The sequence below is a fragment of the Chiloscyllium punctatum genome, chromosome 41 (genome assembly GCF_047496795.1).
Source record: "Chiloscyllium punctatum isolate Juve2018m chromosome 41, sChiPun1.3, whole genome shotgun sequence".
Classification (NCBI taxonomy): Eukaryota; Metazoa; Chordata; class Chondrichthyes; order Orectolobiformes; family Hemiscylliidae; genus Chiloscyllium; species Chiloscyllium punctatum.
The window spans coordinates 13,548,304-13,565,804 of NC_092779.1; the positions used below are offsets into that span (position 1 = coordinate 13,548,304).

The 17,501-nt window shown below is 40.5% G+C and overlaps 1 protein-coding gene across 6 annotated transcripts in view; it reads left to right on the top strand.

The window, feature by feature from the left end:
• trak1a (trafficking protein, kinesin binding 1a) overlaps positions 1–17,501 on the top strand; it is a 205,857-nt gene that overhangs the window by 173,629 nt on the left and 14,727 nt on the right. For all 6 annotated transcript variants that reach the window (XM_072560400.1, XM_072560401.1, XM_072560404.1 and 3 more), the window contains 6 exons: positions 2,518–2,648; positions 4,377–4,451; positions 5,926–6,063; positions 8,331–8,407; positions 13,184–13,423; positions 16,546–16,865. In XM_072560400.1, the coding sequence (XP_072416501.1) occupies positions 2,518–2,648; positions 4,377–4,451; positions 5,926–6,063; positions 8,331–8,407; positions 13,184–13,423; positions 16,546–16,865 (981 nt within the window). The remainder of the gene's footprint in view (positions 1–2,517; positions 2,649–4,376; positions 4,452–5,925; positions 6,064–8,330; positions 8,408–13,183; positions 13,424–16,545; positions 16,866–17,501) is intronic.

Below are 17,501 nucleotides of genomic sequence, written 5' to 3' on the forward strand. Positions count from 1 at the left end.
AACATGGAGAGACGGTAGAAGAGAGAGATGCTCAATGCACAGTCTCTGGATGTAATGATCCTGGCTGATGTCATTATTGGACTAGTCTCATCCCATGTTGAAATCTGACTTGTTGGATAATGTTTTTGTTTTAAGGAGATTGTCTGCATTTCAGTTAAAGACTATCAAGGTTGCAGATTTGGGTTTAACAATAAATTAAGTTTACTGCGCAATGGCAATGAAGATAGACTAATCTAAAATATTTACATTTAACATTAAATACAAAATATTTTGGAACATGGTAAAATGCAAGTCCATTAAACTCAAAAGCACTCTGCAGTACTCCCACTAGGGAGAATTCCCTTCCCTTTCAAATCTCAATTTAAGTCTTGATTTAACTGTGCTTTCAGTTACCCGTCATGAGACTCCCTCACTGTTGTAACCAAATGCTTTGTAATTTGGATTTATAAACTAAATAATAAACAGTAATGTGACCTATTGCTTAACAGTCCTAATTCTTGGCAACAACTGTTTTACACATCCAGCTTCACCCAAGGCTTTTGTAAACCTGCCCTAACTGAAACTCAAGCTTTTTTTAACCCAAGCTATGTATGTTTCCCTTTGGCCCAAAGGAGTAGTTACAGATACTTCCAACTAAAAGCTTAATGGACTTCACTGTTTACTTTGTTCAATTGTAAACTCTCCCAATCTAAACATCTCGTCAGTATTCAGAAAGTCTCCTGACTAGTGTTTTAAAATAAATTACCATGTCCATAGAAATACTTGCCAATTAATCATTGCCCTCTTGATAGATTCCACTAGTTAAAAATTCACAAATCCAAAGTAAATTATATTAAATGTAACATATTTCACACCTGGTATCACAATGCCTCTGGCCGTACTGCACTTAGACCTTTGTAACAAACTGTAGCTCATCCAATCAGAGAGCTATTGTCAGGCCGTCATTCTTTAACACAGACTCTTTTTGCTCTGCTGTGTAAAGGGAATCCCTCTCATTGCTCAGAAAAGTAGTCTTGCTTTGCAGAGCTAAAAATGTGCACCACTTGATTTTTCTAAGTTGCAAATCTCTCCTGGTATTTCCGCAAACCAGCAGTTGTGCTTCGATTTCAGTTTATAGTCCAGAAAGGAAAAATATTTAGTCCTTTCTGGTTATGACTGTACCAATTAGTTTGCTGTGTGTATGCAAGCCACACACAAATCAGTTGGTTGCTGTAACAAATGCTTCTCGACTTGTGTTTTACTGTGTTAAGTGTTTTAAACCATTGAGTTAATCAATTCCTAACAAATGATTAACTATTAGATTATTATTAACTTGATGGTGGGCAACAAAGGCATAAATAGAGGCCATTTGGTAGTTCTGTGAGCATATTACCAATAGTGGATAAGTCTGCCAATTCCTCACTTACTTAAGCTTGCAATTTGAATAGGAACAAAGGCACCAGTGTAGGCCATTCAGCCCTCGAGCGTGTTCCATCATTCAATGAGATCATCGCTGATCTGTGGCCTAACTCTCTCTGCTTGCCTTTTGGCCCATGTCCCTGGGCACCTTTTGCTTAACAAACATTTGTCTACCTCAGATTTGAAATGAATTGATCCTGCATCAGTTGCCATTTGTGGAAGAGAGTTCCAAACCACCACCACTCTTGTTTAGAAATGCTCCCCAACATCTTTCCTGAATAGTCTGTTAGCTAAATGGCGATGGCTTACAGCAGTGGTGTGAGGAGGGGTTAGAGTGTGTTCTGCAACAAAAAGATGGGGTTGGCACGCTGGTTAGCACTTCTGCCTCACAGCACCAGGGGCCCGTGTTCAATTGCAACCTCAGGCGACTGTGTGGAGTTTGCGCATTCTCCCTGTGTCTGCATGGGTTTCCTCTGGTTGCTCCGATTTCCTCCCACATAGATGTGCAGGTTAGGTGGATTGACCATGCCAAATTGCCCATTGTATTCAGGGACATGCAGGTTGGGTGAATTAGCTTTGGGAAGTATGGGGTTACAGGGATAGGGTAGAGTTAGAATCTGGGTGGGATACTGTTCAGAGAGTTGGTGTGGATTTGTTGGACCAAATGGTCTGTTTTCATACTGGAGGGATTCTTGGGCAAGGAGGATGAATTTCTATAGCTTAACCATTTCCCTGCAGAGGTTTCCCCTGTCTGTCTTGTTAAAAATCACAACACCAGGTTATAGTCAAACAGGTATATTTAGAAGCACGTGCTTTCAGAGTGCTGCTCCTTCATCAGGTGGTTGTCCAAAAGCAGTGCTCCGAAAGCTTCCAAATAAACTTGTTGATTTAGTACCTAGGGTTGTGTGATTTTTAACTTTGTACACCCCCGTCCAACACTGGCACCTCCAAATCATGACTACCTATGTTTCTCCTCAGTGTTGTGGCTACTGCTCCTCTGGGGAGAGAGCAGGTGGTCATACCTGGTAGAATAGCATCCTTTTATGTTATTCTTTGACTGAACTGTGTTTGATATTCTGAGTGCATAGTTGACTCTGCTTCTCTTACCTAATTGTCCAGGGGATGCAAATCTACAACTCGTCAATCTCGCAGAGGAACTGGCAAAGAAGACTGAAGACTCAGCGCGACAACAAGAGGAAATTACTCATCTTCTATCACAAATAGTCGACTTGCAGAAAAAGTCAAAAGCTGTAAGCTGATGATACATTTGTTTCCTCGTCTCCACCTTGACACTTTTGTTAATGAGTTATGAGACTCCGTTTATGACGTGGAACGTCTCCATATCAAACTTTAATAATGTTCCAAGGGTTTTCATTTAAGAGTTGTGAACGATCACCCCAGTGCAGGGCCATTTCTTCTCTAAATCTTTGAGGAGAAAATGATGGAATTTTTAACTCATGGTTATAGCCAGTCAATTGATTTGAAAAGAAAATGGCACTGATTAATTACCCGAGACCAACAGTAATGTAGGTTAACTCTTAATTGCAATTGGGGATGGATGATAAATGCTGGTTTCACCAGTGATGCTCTAATCCCGTGATTGAATATATAAAAATAATTAATACCAATTGCTATCAATATTCTGAACAGGATATTGCCCCAAAAAACTGATGCTATCTTTGAAAGAAAGGAGTGCATGTAGTCAAAATACGATAATAGCTTTTAAGATCTTTGTTCTGTGACATGTCTAGGGATCACTGAGATAAAAGCTTTGATTTTAGTAATTTTATTCACTGAAAGAATTTTGCGGTGTTTACATATTTATTGTACTTCTTGCTTGGGGAGACACAGACCAATGGTGATTGCATACATGCTGTGAGCATATTACCAAATATCATTTTTGTTAACTGTTTAAAATTTTAAATATGTGCAACTTTCAAGTTTACATCTGAGAATTTGACAAAGGAATCCAGGGTTATGTAGGGTTGGCAAGAGATAGGAATTGAAGTCACGACCAGATCAGGCAAGGTTTTATTGAATAGCAGAGTTGGCTTGAGGGGCCAAATGTCCTAATCTTGCTTCTGTTTCTTACTAACTTACAAATTCAACTAATGTTTCATTGTAACCTGTTTAAGCACTAATCTCATAATTCATATTGTTTAAAGGTAGGGGCATAAATAGAATAATTGTTTTTAAACCTTTGAATATCAAAACAGCAAATCTAATCCGATGTTAAGGTAGCCATGAACACCCATGGTAAAGACTGTCGCAATATAGTCATATGACAAAATTTGAGATTGCAACATTGTCTTTCAGGTGTAGCATCAGCCCAAAATTAAAGAAGTCAAATTGTCTTCCAATATTTGGAAGCAGCTTTGAGTTCTGACCAAGTTTCTTGTTGGAAGTTGGAACCTGTAACTATAATTTCACGACATCACAGGATGATCAGAGTGCGAAATAATGTTTGAATGAGCTAATCAGACTGGACTTCAAAACTCTCAACATCTAGAGCAGGTTTTGTAGTATTCTTGTGTCTCTACTTCTTCCCTCCGAGAAAGCCTTGTCCAAGAACCATCAATTACGTCTTTGTACAGGACTGAATGTGGGGGAGGTGAAGTGGTATGAGAAATGTCCGAGTTTTAGGGAAATGTCAGATGTAGTTTTGGAGTTTTTGAACCTATTTTTCCCAGGCCCAAAATCAGAAAGAAATGTTCCTGTTCAGAGCTGCTAACGGCAAAGGAAGTGAGTCCTTACACAAGAGATATTCACTTTGTATGGAAAATTCAGCCTTCTTGTGACCCAGTCAGGACAGCAGGCCCTCTTAAATTATTTTCCATAGATCTTGCCATAAAAACTCAATGAATAATGCAGAGAGTTTTAGAAAGAAGCAGTTGTGCTGTGAGCTGGGCTGTGTAGTTAACACCACAAGTTGTATCTATGATCAATGATTATTAATGAATGGTTTGTCTTTGCTGCAGTATGCGGTAGAAAATGAGGAACTCACTCAACATCTGAGTGCAGCTAAAGATGCCCAACGGCAGCTCACAGCTGAGGTAAGTCGGTCATGGTCTCCATGAAGTAACTTAGTCTTTACCTTGTGCCAATCTCCTGCTTCCTCCCCATATCTTTGCACACTTTTAAAATCCCAATACTTATCTAGTGTCCTCGTTGAATGTCTCATATCTTGAAGAATGCTACACAGAATATGCCCAGAGGTCATTGAAGATGGCAGGGCGGGTTGACAGAGTAGTTAATAACAACATGGGGTGTCCTAGCCTTATTAATGCGGCCGTACAGTGCGAAGAGCAGGGGGGGTTGTTGAACTTACATAAGACACTAGTTAAGTCTCGACTAATGTGTTGCAAGCAGTTTTGAGCACTGTACTTTAGGGCGGCTGTGAAAATGCGTAAAAAAGATGCACAGGGATGTTTTGGGCAGGGACGAGGAACTTCAGCTATAAAGATAGGTTGGAGAAGGTGTATATGGGTGAAAGCAGGTAGGGAGGCGATTTGACAGAGGTATTCAAAACCGAGGGTTTGGGCAGAGTTGGGCTTCTGAGAGCAGACGGAGAAACATTCCCATTCGGGAAAGGATCAAGGATGAGAGTACAGATTGAAGATTCAAAAGCGAAGCTAAAAGATAGTTTTACACATAGTGAATAGTTAACGTTTTGGAAAACACTGCTCGAGGGTATGGTGGAGGTAGACTCAACTACCTGTGTTCAACAGGTAGTCTGAAAAGGAAGAATGTGCAGAGTTATGGAGAGAACCCTGAAGAATGCCCAAAGTAACTTGCTCATTTGAAAGGCCAGAAAACACATGATGGGACTGAATGACCACCTGCGCTGTGTGAATTCTCTAATGAGAACAAAAATATAAAAATGGCAATTCAAGCAACCTACTTGGACAAAGGAAGTGTCAGATCAATGATCTTTCATTCTGATGAAACATTAATGACCTGAAATATTTGGTTTGCTTCCTGTCCATAGGTTGACTATTTCCAGCATATGTTTCCTCTTTATTCCAGATTAACACATCTATATTGTTGGAGTCATGGGCTGTGGATTGATTCCAGTGTAATTGAGTTCCTGATCTCAGATGTGCTGCTGTGTTCACTGTTAGAACTCAGAGCAGGCACTTGCTCAAAAAGCTTCTGTGCAAATGCAATTCCAAATAAACAGATTTTTAAAAAAGAAATGAGTATAATGCTAGCAGCCAAGATACAGATAGCTTCCTCGCTTAACTGCTATTGGTGCATGATGTAGTAAAGTAAAATAACTATTTGGAGGGGAATGACATTTGTTCAAAATGATAGGCTGTAAATATTTTTAGTTCTGTACTGCAAAGTTGACATTTCCATGCTATTGTAACCCTGTAGGCTGGTGCTGTGTGTTCAAGGGAAAGTGAAATTTACTCAAAATAAATGTTTGGAGAATGACTTTTTAATTACTGCTGCTACGTCATTGTGCAACCATCGAACCTTAATGATAGTGGTGTATCTTTAGGATGTGTGTATTTTTGTCCACAGTTGCGAGAGCTGGAGGACAAATATGCAGAGTGTATGGAGATGCTGCACGAAGCACAGGAGGAAATCAAGAACCTACGTAACAAAACAATGCCAAACAGCACACCACGACGCTATCATTCACTGGGCCTGTTCCCTTTGGTAAACATAAACCTGTGGAAGGGCCATATTGCAACGGTCCACTTGCCATGCAATCTGTTCCGTTTGGGCATGTTTGGAGTGCTAGTTTTATTCTGCTAATGTGGACTTTAGCAAGGCTTCAGACAAAGATTGGAGGATTGCCAGAGGATACAACAGCATATAGGCTGGATACTCGAGCAGAGCAATGGTGGATGGAGTTTAATCCAGACTAGTATACAGTAATGGCAGAATACTTAGAAGCATCAATGTAGAGGGATCAAGGCATATAGGTCCACAGTTCCCTGAAAGTGGTAACACAAGTGGAAAAGATGGTCAAGAATGCGTCCAGTATGCTTGCCTTCATTGGTCAGGGCATTGAGTATTAAAAATTGGTAAGTCATGTTACAACTTTAGTAAGGCCACATTTGGAATATCGCATACAATCCTGGTTGCCAGGATGTGGAGGCTTTGGAGAAGGTACAGAAAACATTTACCAGGATGTTACCTGGTTTAGAGGATATTAACTGAGGGAGTGGACAAACTTGGTTTATTTTCACTTGAATGTCAAAGGATGATATAATTTTGTAAAATTCTGAAAGGTTTGGATAGGATGGGTAGTTGGAGTCCTTCATCCTAGGGTACAAATGTCAGTTACTAGGAGATGTGGAGTTAGGATAAATGGGGATAAAGGAGATGAGAGGCAATTTCTTTTTAATACAGAGGGTGGTAAGTGCTAGGAATGTGCTGCCAGAGGAGGTGGTAGAAGCAGATACATTAGCAATGTTAAAGAGGCTTCTTGACAGATACAAGAATAGGCAGGGAATAGAAGTATACAGCCCATGTCAAAAAGGCAAACATTTTTAGTTTGGAAAGGTGATGTGTGCACATAGATTTGGTGGGCTGAAGGACCTATTCCTGTACTGTAGTGATCTTTGTTCTTTAACTGGAATTTACTACTCCATTATAATTCCTCTTTAGCACAGATTAAAGTTGCAAGTCTGTTATCCTGTGTTTGTTACTAAGTAACAGAAACCTCCAAATACAGTAAGATCACCAGCCGAGTAGCTGTTGGACATCTTACATGCCACAGGCTTTAGTGAAACAAACAGAACCTGCTTTGGGATTCTAAGATGAAGTATTCAAGAAAACCCATAAGGAATAGGAGCATTTTGCCCACAGAGCCTACTACACCAGCCATTAAGGGGATTCCTGAGGTTATGAAGTCTCGATAGATGTACCAATATCCTTTAATTATCATCATGTTCCACTCCACGATCATTGAGGCCGTGAACACAGAGCTTTCTGGCTCAGAGGCAGGGACATAGTCCACTGTTTCAAGATAACTTTTGTTGTAACATTGCATAACAGAACTTGTGCCATAGCTGGAGCATCAGAGGAATACAATATAAATTCCCATTCTGATGATGCTATTAAAGAATTTTCTTTCACGACATTGAATTTCTCATGTCCTTGAGCCTTCCCAGACCCTGATCGCAGTGATCAAGTGGAATTCCATTAAACACTAAAGGCACACCCTCTAAATGGTCAGTCTTGGCTATAGCCTGAGCAATGGATTCTGATAGAGTTGTGAACCTGCCAGAGCTATTGATTCTTTCTTCAGAGCCTCTACCTTGTGAGTCCCTTATTAGTTCAAAGTGCTCTCATCAATACTTAAAGAATGGTATTAGCTAAGAAATCTTAACTTGCCCAAGGTATGAAACATAAAATGAGTTAACAATTTGTGTCCAATGTGACTCTGCAAGGCTAAAAGGTGTTGGAAGTTTTTTTTCAGTATTCTTCTGGCAGATGCAGAGGCCCAGTGCAAAAGACAAAGGTGTTGCCAATGGTGGAGGAAGAGGAAAATTGATGTAAAATGGGTGTGAGTTAAGGTGTGAAAGGGAGAGAATTGATACTCTACTAAGAGCAGAGTGAACAAGACAAACAAAAACTGCTGATTTTCTAGCATTTGCAGTTAATTGTTTTTCTAACAAGGCTCAATCTAGACAAGGCTGGGGGTGGGATGGAAGAGCAGACATAATGTGGTCAGTTTCTGGAGTTAAGGGACTCAATACCTTGAGGATGTGAAGTGCCCAAGCAGAAAAGGAGATGATGTTCCTTGAGCTTACATTGTACAGTTTATCAGTTTGCACATAGAGAGAAAAGTCATTTTAGCATTTATTGTTTGTCCAACCTGAGCTTGGGAGATCTGGAGGAACGGACTTCTGGATGCCTTGTCACTTAATCCAGTGCACATTTCTATATGGTTCACGTTTCGTTTTATTTCACAGGATTCTTTAGCTGCTGAAATCGAAGGGTCGATGCGTAAAGAACTGCAGATGGACACCTCACCTGCCCTGGAACAAAAGTACGTCCTGAAAGAGCAATCTTTAACTTTTGTTTGTCAAAAAATAATCCCCCTCAAGTTCTACCTGGTCAGCCCTTATTATAAACCACTTCCTTTCTGTAATTGTCACCATTTCAAATTATTTACAATTGTGTAGAAGCTGAAAATAATTAAATCAGCTTCAATATTGTTAATAGCTGTAGGTAGAATGTACTTAAATGTTGTGAGTTTAACTACTTTGTAAAATAGCTACTTAATTTCAACATATTTTTGCAAAACACTTGCCCGTTTATTGGAACTAATGAAGGACCCCTGTCATTAAAATGTTAAAACAAAACTGGTTTTTAATAACCTTTTGTTTAGAATTTTCTTTAATCTGTGTTAGCTTGGGTACATTCCTGTTCTCTGACTGTGCTGTGGTCTTGTTGTTTTAAAATAAAAAGAACATGCGCTGTGCATCACTCAGAGTGACACGTTTATAGGTATGCACATGTGGAGACGAGTTGGTTTGGACTGCCATTGTTTGCCTGCCCCTACATTCTCCCGTAACCAAGAAACCGCCCTCTGCCATCTACAATTTTTGTAGAAGCTTCTGTGAAACATTGTCACCATTTGGATTTCTACCTCAAACTGGGTGCTCTGGGAGCACTAATGATAGTGAGCTGCAAATTTCAAAAGAACTTCAAAAACAGACATTTGGACATAAGTATAATACGTACCCTAACATTTTAGAATCTTGCAGTTCCAGGCGCAATGAATTTTGCTCTCTTTTGTTTGAATTCAGACACTTGTAATTTATGTCATTAGTGGGAAATAAAATTCACTTTCCCACTGGTTTTGGGACTTTGGCAGAACAAAGCTCAACCAGAGAGAAAATGACGTTAGAACCACTGCTCTCCAACCGACCACTCATCCATTCACCATTAGGAATGGTTTGAGCACCAGTTATCATTCATTTACCATTGACACTTACATTCATTGAACTGTTTTAGGTATACCTTATACTTATTGTACCTCTGGTCTCTAGGACTGTGAGCCCTATGCTGTTGGAAATCAATTGGTGCATTTTTGTATATGTTTTTATTTGTTCCCGGGATGTGGTCCTCATTGCCTAGCCCCACATTTTTGGCCATTCCTAATTGCCTTTGAGAACGTAGTAGTGAGCTGACGTCTTAAACTTCTGCAGTTCATGGCAGGTAGGCTGATGAAAAGGAACTTTCAATATTTTGACTGGTAGAGGTGACAAGTCTGGAAGTCACTGTCGAAGCTGTAGATGCACAACAGCAATGGCCCCTATCATCCATGTTTCTGGATGTTGTACAAATCAAATAGGCTTCTTTGTCCTGTCAAGCTGCTTGAGAGTTGTTGGAGCTGCACTCATCCAGGCCACTAGAGGCTACTTCATCATTCTTGTGCTTTTTAGATGGTGGACAGGCTTTGGGGAGTCTGAGTGACTTGCTGCAGAGTCCTGAGATTTGCTATTCATATTACTATTCATATTTATGTTATTTAAACGTGAAGTTTTTTAAAGGTGAAAGATTTGTTCATGTTTGTCTAGCAGTAAGCCAAAATTCATTTAATTAGAGAATCCCTATAGTGTGGAAACATGTTCTTCATCCCAACAAGTCCACACTGACCCTACGAAGAGTAACCCATCCATACCCATTCCCCTACACTATAATCCTGTATTTACCCCTGACTAATGCACGTAACCTACATATCCCTTAACACAATGGGCAATTTAACATGGCCAATTGACCTAACCTGCACATCTTTAGATTGTGGGAGGAAACTCACGCAGACAGAGGGAGAATATACAAACTCTATACAAGCAGTCACCTGGAATCGAACCTGGGTCCCTTGCAGTATGAGGCAGCAGTGCTAACCACTGGATCACTCTGGTGTATTTTGCAGATAAGAAAAAATATGGTGTATAGAGTGCCTGAGAGACTATGTAATTTCATTTACATTCCCATAACGGAGTGTTCATGAATTTACTGACCCACATTGCTAAATTCAATTACTAAGAGTTGTGTACATAATGTAATACAATGGGAAAGCAAAGGACATTATTTGGGAAAGGTATTGTCAATTAACATTGCAGCAAAATTGAATTTGTTACCTGAGTTAAGTCACTGCATTTTCAGATCTAGTTTGGCCTGATATGCATATGACTCAGTTTCCACAATCCCTTGTGTTTTACCTAACACAGCTGTTGTGTGTACACAAATAAATAATTAAAATTTGTTTAGCTTTGAATACAGCCGAAGCTCAGCTATGTTCTTGAAAAGTATTTAAAGTAGTTTAGCTGTACCTCTGAGACCCTCAGCAGGGCATGAAGTCATGTTTCAAATGGTGCAAAAACATTTATGGTACAGAAGTAAATAGTTTTGCTGCAAATCTTTCTACTAACAATGTGTGAACATATATCTTAAAAAAAAAACTTGAACAATCTGGCATTTTGAATCTCGTGTTATATCGCACAAGTAGGAAAAGACAGGGTAGATGGTCAGGGATTCTCGAACTAGGGGCCATAGTCTAAAAGTTGGGGCCAGATTGTTCAGGACAGATGTTAGGAAGCACTTCTATACACACAGGTTGTTAGATGTTTGGAACACTACCACAAATGGGAGTGGATCCGTTAATTTTAAATCTGAGATAGATTTTTTTTTGTTAAGCAAATGTATTAAGGGATATGGGCCAAAGGGCAGGTGTACAGGTCAGCCATGATGTAATTGAATGGTGTAACAGGTTTGAGTGGCTGAACAGCCTGCTCCTGTACCTGTGTTCCTGTTATCTGTTTTAATGAATACAACCAGGCCTTGGCCATTTAAACATATGAAGCGGGGGAGGCCATTCGTTAAAATAATGCCTGATCTGATTATGAGCTCAGTCTCCACATTCTCACCTGACCTGATCAATCTTTGATTCCTTTGTTAGATAAGAATCCCATCTACCCTAAAAAAAAAATTCTGTTCCCCTGAGTGTGATGGAGGCAGACCTCTAAAGATGCATGACCCTCTGAGACAAAACATCCCCTTCTCTGTCATAAACTGAAAACCCATTATTCTTAAATTGTGTCCCCTCATTCTACTCTGTGCATTGTCTTAGAATCCCACCCGACCAAAAGTCCCATCAGGATATTACATGTCTTGATCAGGAGTGGCAATGGACTAGTGGTAATGCCACTGGACGTTAGAACAATCCCGAGCTTCAAGCTACTGTCGTGGGGACGTGAGTTCAAATCCATTATGGCAGATGGTGAAATTCAAATTCAATTAGCAAACAAAATCTGGAATAAAAATCTAGCCTAACAGTGACCATGTTAGTCACTGTTAATATTCACAAATATCCATCTGATTCACCAATATCGAGACACACTCTGACACATTCGAGGGAGCTGGAGGTTGAATCTGGATGTTCTGAGGCACAAGATCCCTCTCTTTTAATATTCTTTTGGCAAAAACAACAAACCAATTGAACTGAAGTAAAAAGAAAATAAGACTAATTTCTTTCTTCTTTGTGAAGACAGTTTTAACATGGAAGGGCAAAATGTAGAGATGTAGGCTTGGAGGCCAAAGGGCCTGTTCCTGTGCTGTACTGTCCTTTGTTGATATAATTAGATCAATCCCAACGTCTATTTTTCTTAGCATCTTAACAGAGTTAGGTTCTAACAAACCACAGTTTAAATTGAACGTATTCATTTTTAAAAAGTATCTTGCTGAACTTTGGGTACGGTGTTAACCTAGTCCTCATCTGACCCCTCAAGTGGATTAAGTTATCCCATGGCACTATTTCAAAGAAGGACAGAGGAACTATTTCCAGTGTCCTGACCATTATTCATCCTTCAGTCGACCTGTTCTGCTTTACAAAAAGTGGTGTTATCTGGTCATTAATGCATTGCTGTTGATGGAAGCTTTTATGTGCAAGATTGCATTTCCAACAGTGCAACAGTGATTACACTTCACAACATACTTCATTGGAAGTGTTTTTGGCTGTTCTACAGTCAGGAATGTAAATGCAAGTCTTTTCTTATTGACCCTTGATTCTTAAGATTTTGGTGACTTCTTCCATATTGTCCACATTTAGCCTCGAAACAAGCTTCATTTGGTGGAATTATGGAAATAGTGGAACGATTTTTAAATTTCATTCACGGGATGAGGACATCACTGGCTAGACCAGCATTTATTGGCCATCTCTAATTGCCCAGAGGGCAGCAGAGAGTCAACCACATGCTGTGGGTTTGGAGTCGCATATAGATCAGACCAGATAAGGCTGGCAATTTCTTTCCGTAAAAGGCATAAGTGAGCCAGATGGGTTTTTCTGACAATCGATTCATGGTTATCATTAGGTTTCTTAATTCCAGATTTTTATTGAATTCAAATTCAACCATCTGTCATGGCAGGATTCGAACCAATGTTCCCAGAATGTTATCAGAAATAATACCACTAGTCCATCGCCTACCCTAGATCCACAAATCAATGCATTCAGTGAAAACATATTCTGCAATAGGAACAATTAATTCCATTCATGGCACGTTCTATTTTCACGGGTTGAGAAATGCCAGTGGAAAATTCGGTTTGCTTCATCTACCTTGATGCGAATCTTGCCTTCGTGTCCAGAAGCTGCCACAATGTACTGTCCTGTTTCTTAAATTCCAAATTAATTTGCAGGTTAATTGTCAGCTATGAGGAGTTGTGTAGCAAATGTGCACCATGTTGCAGCCCCAGCACGTTCTGTACGTGTGTGCCAAGCGCAGCAGTGATCAGCCTGTTAACAGCTTTGTTATTCCTGCAGACATCAGCAGAAACGGGTGTTTGAAACTGTACGCACAGTGAATCAAGCTGTGAGACAAAGATCGCAGGCACCGTCACCAATGAACATCCCAGGGTCTAACCAGTCCTCAGCAATGAACTCTGGCTTCTCAAGCTGTATCAGCACTCCTCGGTCTAGTTTCCACGGTGGCGACATCACCAATATAGTCATAGACAACAAGACGAACAGCATCCTTTTAGAAACCGAATCAAATGAAATAGGGTAAGAGATATTGACTGCGAACTGGAGTTTTTCTTTTTTTTTTGTTCAGATCATTTCAAAGATAAAGGAATGGAGGTCACATCTTGATTGTGATAGGGTGTGCACTTGTATGAGTGAGGCACCTCCATCGTTTAACCAAGGTGTTTAATGTTCAGTTAAGCGGGAGTCTTCCCAAAAGCGCGCGAGGTTATGCCACTGGCACGTCACTGCATAAGTGTATGAATGTTATCGCAATAGAGAGGAGGCAGATGAGAGAATCCAGGATGTTGCCAGGACTGGAAAAAGGCAGCTATGAGGAAAAATTGGATAAGTTGCAGGTCATTCTCCTTGGAACAGAGGAGACTGAGGGAAGATTTGATTGAGATCTACATCTTTATGAGAAAAGATGGGATGAAAAGAACCTAACTATTTTAGTGGTGTGGTCAGTGATTAGGGACGTTGGTTTAAGCAATTGGGAGAACAATTAGGGCAGAGATGATTGGTGGGGGGGAGGGGGGGTGGTGTGGGGAGGAATGGGTGGAAAGAAGTTCAGGGTCTTGAACTCACTACCTAAAAGAGCAGATGTCAGGATAGGTACTGGCAACCTCCAGGGATATGGCCAAAGGTTGGAAATTGGAGCTTGATTTTTGGGCATCACAGGCATAATGGGCCGAGCGGCCTCGTTCAGTGATATAAACCTTCCGTGACTTCTATGAGACAGTGTTGAAATTCCCTGTGCCACTGGAAGGAGATCAAATGCGGTTTTAACTGAATTCACCTGTTCACGATTTGTTCGTAATAATTGATGGTGCCTGCTGTGGTTTTCCAACAACACTCTGCAATCTCGCAGCAGGCCTTGTCCTATTGCACTCCTGAGAATCTTGAATTCTTTTCACGTACCTAAATTTTGAAACTGGTGCCTCCCGTCTCAAGTTGTCTTGAAGTAAAATAAGTTAGCATTTTATCCTGTCTCCAGCACTGTGTCCCATTCATTGTTGCTGCTTTCTAGAAGGGGCTGGGGAACACATGAGTTTGAAATGGTACAGTGGCTCAATGGTTAACACTGCTGCCTCATCGTGCCTGGGACCTGGATTTGATTCCAACCTTGGGCGACTGTCTGAAGTTTGCACATTCTCCCTTTGTCTGCGTGGGTTTCCTCTGGGTGCTCCCACAGTCCAAAGATGTGCAGGTTAGGTGGATTGGCCATGAGAAATTGCCTGTAGTGTCCGGGGATGTGCAGGCCAGCTGGATTAACCATGGGAAATGTCGGGCAATAGAGTAAGGGAGTGGGTCTGGATTGGATGCTCTTCGAAGGATTGATGTGGATTTGAAGGGCTGAATGGCTTGCTTCTATAAAGTAAATCTGTTGTTAGCGGATGAAGGGTCAATGATAAGGGCGCACAGATTTAAAGCAATTGACACAAGAACCACAGTTGAGGAGGGGAAATAAAAGCAGAAATTGCTGAAATGCTCAGGAAAGATGGATAGAATATGTGGACAGAGAGAACTGTTAATGTTTCAGGTTGATGACCTAAAAATGTAGTCTTTCCTGCTTTTGTTTCCAGCATCTGTAGTAAGTTTGCTTTTGTGATGTAAGGAAATGCTTTTTTTTAAATGCAATGAGTGGCTAGGATTTGGAGTGCACTGCCCGAGAGGGTGGTATACTTGGATCCGATATTAATGCCCAACTGGGAATGGGATAAATATTTGAAGAAGAAAATGCTCCAGGGATTGCAGAAAGAGTTGGGGGGGTTGGAATAAATGGAATATGCTTTGGAATAGTAGGTACATTCCTGATGGATCAAATGGTCAAAGTCTGTGGCATTCCAGTCCACAATTGGAAGCAACTCTTTCATTTTGACATGCGCTGATCAGAGACATACAAAAATACTGAAGGGTATGTAAAATAAATCAAACAGTGAACTGTTTAATGAATTAGCATGAATTAAATTGTGAAGTATAAAGATCTTTGCCCTCCCCTTTCCCTGATTGGTAAAACTCACTTCATCTCCCTTGATCAATATTTAATTGATTCATGTTCTGTTCCAGTGAAATTTTGGGCTCCATCCTTTTTGAAACCAGACTGATCTTTTGGATACTGGATTAGTGGTGCTGGAAGAGTACAGGAGTTCAGGCAGCATCCAACGAGCAGCAAAATCGACGTTTCGGGCAAAAGCCCTTCATCAGGAATAGCTTTTGCCCGAAATGTCGATTTTGCTGCTCGTTGGATGCTGCCTGAACCGCTGTGCTCTTCCAGCACCACTAATCCAGTATTTGGTTTTCAGCATCTGCAGTCAATGTTTTTACCTTGATCTTTTGGATACCAGCCCATGGCTGACGGTACTTTGTATAAAAGAATGATTGCCCCCAGGCAATGGGAAAGAAAGGAGCGGAACTGGATCAGCATTCCCCTCAGTGACTCTTTCATGAGTCTTGCTAAATTTGAGATTAGCCAGAGTTGATCAGAAACTCGAGGGAAATGTTTCAAAGTGATCCAAACTGGCTTTAATTCCACACCCACCCTCGACTCTCATCAGTAAACTGTTCAGAGGAGACACTGTCACCAGCTACAGACACCAGCACTCTGATGAAACATTTAAAAGGGACCTGAGGGGCAACTTTTTGACACAGGGTAGTTTAAATGTGGAATGAGCTGCCAGAGGAAGTGGTAGATGGAAGTACTTTTAAGACATTTGAAAGATATTTGTATAGACATGAACAGAAAGGGTTTTGAGGGATATGGGCCCAAGGGACTCATTTTGTTTGGGAAACTTGGTCTGCATTGACGAGTTGGGCGGAATGGTCTCTTTCCGTACTGTATGACTCTACGCAAAGGTAAAAGGTTTATATTAATTGCTCGCTTGCCAGCTTTGACCAAAGCCTTACTGAGATGTCCCTTATCATACCCATGGAAAATATCACTCTCTGGTGTACAGGCGTGTTGAGATTAGCTTACGTTTTTCAAAGTAATCCCCTTTGTGTGTCTTGGATTCAGCCTCCAGTCCCAGAGGTGTTGAATTGACGTTGTTGTTCCAATTGTTGATCTGTTAATTATTCAGCTAGCATTAGACCAGGGTTTTTTTTTTTGGCTTGGTGTTTAAATATGGACTATAAGTGGCTTTATTTTTACCCCTCTGTTTCAGAATTGAGGACAGTGATAAGAAGCTAGGGCAGCCAGGGACTCCCGGATCCAGGGATTTACAGGCAGCTCTCCGTCGCCTGTCTCTAAGGAGAGAGAACTATCTCTGTGAAAGGAGGTTTTTCGAAGATGAGCGGGAGAGGAAGTTGCAAGAGCTGGCAGAAAAGGGGGAAATCTCGAGTGGCTCTGCAACACCGACCGAAAGCATCATGTCACTGGGAACCAACCTTTCTGGAATATCTGATTTCACGAGGTTTTCAGGAATGTCTTTCAGCAGCCGTTCATACCTGCCAGAGAAACTGCAGATTGTGAAGCCCTTGGAAGGTGATACAAGGCAACGCTCTCTCTCTGTCCTGGTCTTCGATACTCTTTGGTCTCTAATGCATCATAAAACATCAGGAGCGCTTTGTACCAAATATTCTTTCTATTTCAGAGATAGTCAGCCACGGTGTTGGTTTGAGGTCCCTCTGAAATAATCCTGGCTTTTGACCCTTCAGAGAATTGTTACAGTGCTCGCTATTGTTGGAAAACCAACAAAATTTTTAATATTAAAGAAACTGCCATCAGCTACCTTGATTAAAGTACTTGTTTGTGTCTGTTTTGAATCTTTTACTACTCTTAATTAACAAACTGAGACCATCATGTTCATTAACTGCAAAGGAAATTTAGTGCTGAATGGGTTAAATATAAAGGAATATTTCTTACTCCTCCTGTAATTAAAAAAAAAATTCACTTTCTTAAAAGCTCAATTTAGTTATGTATTTAATGAAAAAGATACATTTATTATTATTAAGAGATGCAAGCTTGTTTAATTTGTTTCAACCTTTTCACCCATTTTTCAGTTCATGCTCTTGAGATAGAACAATGCTCATTCATTCATTCATTCTTGTTACAAATAAAATGTTCATTGGATTTCTGCCTTTCACTTTTTGGTTTCTGTCTCTCATTTCTATTCGTTCT